This window comes from Propithecus coquereli, unplaced genomic scaffold (genome assembly GCF_000956105.1).
Source record: "Propithecus coquereli isolate 6110/MARCELLA unplaced genomic scaffold, Pcoq_1.0 Scaffold305, whole genome shotgun sequence".
In the NCBI taxonomy this organism is placed as follows: Eukaryota; Metazoa; Chordata; class Mammalia; order Primates; family Indriidae; genus Propithecus; species Propithecus coquereli.
This window is the reverse complement of record NW_012148675.1, coordinates 1,396,019-1,400,002: the sequence shown is the minus strand read 5'-3', so window position 1 is coordinate 1,400,002 and position 3,984 is coordinate 1,396,019. Positions and strand designations below refer to the sequence as shown.

The following is a 3,984-nucleotide window of genomic DNA, read 5'->3' as shown; positions in this document are numbered from 1 at the left end:
CCCGGCTAATTTTTTCTATATATTTTTAGTTGTCCAATTAATTTTTTTCTATTTTTAGTAGAGACAGGGTCTCGCTCTTGCTCAAGCTGATCTCGAACTCCTGAGCTCAAACAATCCACCTGTCTCAGCCTCCCAGAGTGCTAGGATTACAGGCGTGAGCCACCGCGTCCGGCCTGAGTCAAAAATCTTATCCAATAACTCAATTCAATATTAATTTACATGTTCAAAAAGCTTTTAGCTATTAATAACTAATTAATATGGTTTTCCCATTACAGATGGAAATAGATGAATAAGTCATGTAATTAAATTCATTTGTTGTTTTACATGAATGGGATTCAACTGAGACATTCAGTGTACAAAAAACGTCTTCCATACAATGAATTGATCAAAAATTGCTTGAATCAGTAAGAATTTACAAATTAAACTTCAAAGCTAATTTCAAAATGAAATGGTACCGTACCCTACAGCTGCATCTCCCAACCCCCAGGCCACAGACTTGTACCACTCTGTGGCCTGTTAGGAACCAGGCCACACAGCAGGAGGTGAGTGAAGCTTCATCTGTATTTATAGCCACTCCCTATCGCTTGCATCACTGCGTAAGCTTCACCTCCTGTCAGGTCAGTGGCACTTAAGATTCTCATAGCAGGGCAAACCCTACTGTAAACTGCACATTCGAGGGATCTAGGTTGTGCGCTCTTTCTGAAAATCTCATGTCTGACGATCCAAGGTGGAGCTGAGGCAGTGATACTAGCACTGGGGAGCAAATGGAGATTATCATTGGTAGAGAGGTTTGACTGCACAAAAAAAGTAGAATCATCTCGAAACCCATCCCCCATCTCCACTCCCTCACTCCATGGAAAAACTGTCTTCCAAGAAACTGGTCCCTGGTGCCAGAAAGGTTGGGGACCACTGCCCTACAGACTTGGTTATAAATTCTAAAGGGCCACTCCTGTTTTAACACTATATTGATCATCAAATGCTTATTAAGATTATTTGGTTAATGGATTAAAAGACAATGCTAAAATGTTTTAAAACATTAAAAATTTTGCAAGAAAACCAAGGATTCTATTTGAATAATCTAAGGCAGTGGTTCTCAAAGCATGCCTCCAGGACAGCAGGATAAGCATAACCTAGGAACTTCTTAGAAGCAAGAATTCTTAGTCATGTATGTTTTTATGATAGGATTCTGTTTATGTAAAATTATGTGTGTATGCACCTGTGTGCAGAAAGATACACAAAAATAAATTACTTGTTCTAACTATCCACAGTTGGAATATTTCTGTTACACCAAAGCCTAATTAAAATTCAAGTTTTATAGTGCCTAAAGTGTGGCTTCTAAATATCACTTCCCACCAAAAGGAACAAGGGCTTTTTGAAGAAATGGCTGTTTCCAGATCTGGGATAGGAAATTTTCAAGATGAGCCTAGAATATTTTGTCATGGCAGAAAGCAAGGAAGCTCTCAAGGAGTGCTAAGGTCATGCCGTAAGGATTTAGGAAGCAACTTTTAAAGGAGCTCCCACTAGCCCAAGTTGGGACAGTAAGAAAAATAAATGCAATGGGTTGAAATGCTTCAAATATTTTTAAATTCATGAGTTTATAATGACACTAAAACAACAAATTTATTCACTAGTTATCTCAGGAGGATATGAGAGAACCAATTCATTATCTGGAAACTAGTAAATAAAGAGAAAGAAATATTCATCTTGCTTTTCCCATAAGAGCTGTTTTGGTGAGTAACAGTTTTTTTAAACCAATAGTTTTTGGTTTTTCAAGTTTTTCCTTACAGAAATTAATCCAGCTACCAAATTATGAAGGGATGATATAATTAGAATATTTGGATTTTTAACCTCTACTTAATCAATGGACAAGACAACTAACATCACAAAAAAAGGGCAAACAGACATGGGTCTCCTGACTGAAATATACATATCTAGTATGAATATTTCTTACTAAAAAACTGAATTTGAGTCTGATTAAGCCTCTAGATAAAACAGGAAATATAGGGGACAAAAGAACTTGTTAAGTAACACAAAAAGGATGCAATCAGCAAAATCTAGATTGTGGGCAAACTCTGTTAAACAAACAACCTGGTTTCTTCAACAGAAAAGTTGCTAGGAAAAAAGAGGGAACTCGTAGACTAAAATATAAAAGACTTAAGGGACACAGCAATCAATTGAATGTAATTGCTCTTATTTGAATTCAGATCAAAACAAAATGTAAAAAGTAAATATCATAATAGAATGGAGAAACTGGAACAATGACCAAAAATTTGATGTTATTAAAAATTAACTTTTTAGGTGCTAAAAGTTTATTTTTAAAAATTCCTTACTTTTTTGATATATATATTCAAATATTTATTGGTAAAATGATACAATGTCTAGGATTTGCTTCAAAATCATCTAGAGCAGCGGTCCCCAACCTTTTTGGCACCAGGGACCAGTTTCATGCAAGATTTTTCCACAGACTTAGGGTGTGGGGGGGTATCATTGGTGGGGAAGATGGTGCGGAGCTCAGGAGATGATATGCAGCCTGTTTCCTAACAGGCCACGGACCAGTACTGGGCGGCGGCCCAGGGGTTGGGGGCCACAGATCTAGAGGCGGTGGGAGAATAGGCAGGGATAGAAATGAAATAAGATCAGCTATAAGTTAATTATTGAAGCTAAATAATCAGTATAGGGTTCATTCACGCCACATTTCTGTATCTTTGAAATTTTACATAACAAGTTAAAATAATATTGAAAGTATACTTAAAAAATGGAAAATAAATGTGCTATTTATTTATACCTTTACATATATTTTTAAACATTACATTTTTATTTACCTTTTTACTTAGTCTTTGATTTTCCTTTTCAATTTTCAGGATTTTGGAAGTATTGCCTTCTACAGAATCCACAGTACTCCGAAGCTCTTCTACAGTTTTTGTCAAACTTTGGTTTTCCATCTCCAACTTCAATAATTTACTTGATGTCAACTCATTCACCTCATGGCCCAGGGATTTCTGTGGTGCTATAATATTAAAAAATACACCACTGGTAAAACTATGTTTATTTGTTATTATTTAAAATACTGAGTGCAAATGTAATTGGTCACATGGTGCTTAACTTTATTTAAAAAAATAAGGTTATATAAGATATACACAATAAAAAAAATAGGTAAATCTTTTAACTTTTAATGCATCCATAGCTTTCTATTGGGAAAAAAAGCACTAAATTCAGACTGAAGAGACTAGAGTTCCAGTTCTATTTCTGTAAGAAATTAACAAATTGACAATTTCTAAGCCATTTGAAACTCAATGAATCTTAGGTTACTTTTATAAACATAGTTACTTGCCTGTGTATCTCACAGGGTCCCTGTGTGACTCAAATATAAAGTACAGGCAACACTTCCAAAATTTAAAGGAAGGCAATTACTTTGTTGTTGTTTTTGTTTTTGAGACAGGGTCTCACTCTGTTGCCTGGGCTAGAGTGCAGTGACATCATAGCTCACTGCAACCTCAAATGCCTGGGCTCAAGCTATCCTTTTGTCTCAGCCTCCCAAGTAGCTAGGACTACAGGTGCCCCCACCACACCTTGCTAATTTTTAAAATTTTTTTTGTAGAGATGGGGTCTCCCTATGTTGTTCAGGCTGATCTTGAACTCCTGGCCTAAGTGATCCTCCTACCTCAGCCTCTTAAAAGTGCTAGGATTATAAGCGTGAGCCACCACACCCAGCCAGGAATGTAAGTTGAGGGAAGAAATCCTAACATGATTCGGAGAAAGTCAAGACAGTATATACTAGTCATATTGAAAAAGTCTTCTAAATGAAGAATTCATGCTAAATTTAAATGTAAAGAGCAACATCCACTCCATTTTGCCAAGGGAAATCATCTTTTTGTAAGTAGATTGCAGCACTACATTTTTTTTAAAATAAGAAAACTTGGTGTCTACTTATTAAATGCTCTGCATTATGCCAAAAGTAATTATTTTGTAATAACTCTATAACAA

General features: G+C 35.9%; 1 protein-coding gene across 1 annotated transcript in view; it reads right to left on the bottom strand.

Annotated features, from left to right (window-relative positions):
• CCDC88A (coiled-coil domain containing 88A) overlaps positions 1-3,984 on the bottom strand; it is a 172,323-nt gene that overhangs the window by 65,385 nt on the left and 102,954 nt on the right. Inside the window, exon 15 of the mRNA XM_012649837.1 lies at positions 2,823-3,007. Within this exon, the coding sequence (XP_012505291.1) occupies positions 2,823-3,007 (185 nt within the window). The remainder of the gene's footprint in view (positions 1-2,822; positions 3,008-3,984) is intronic.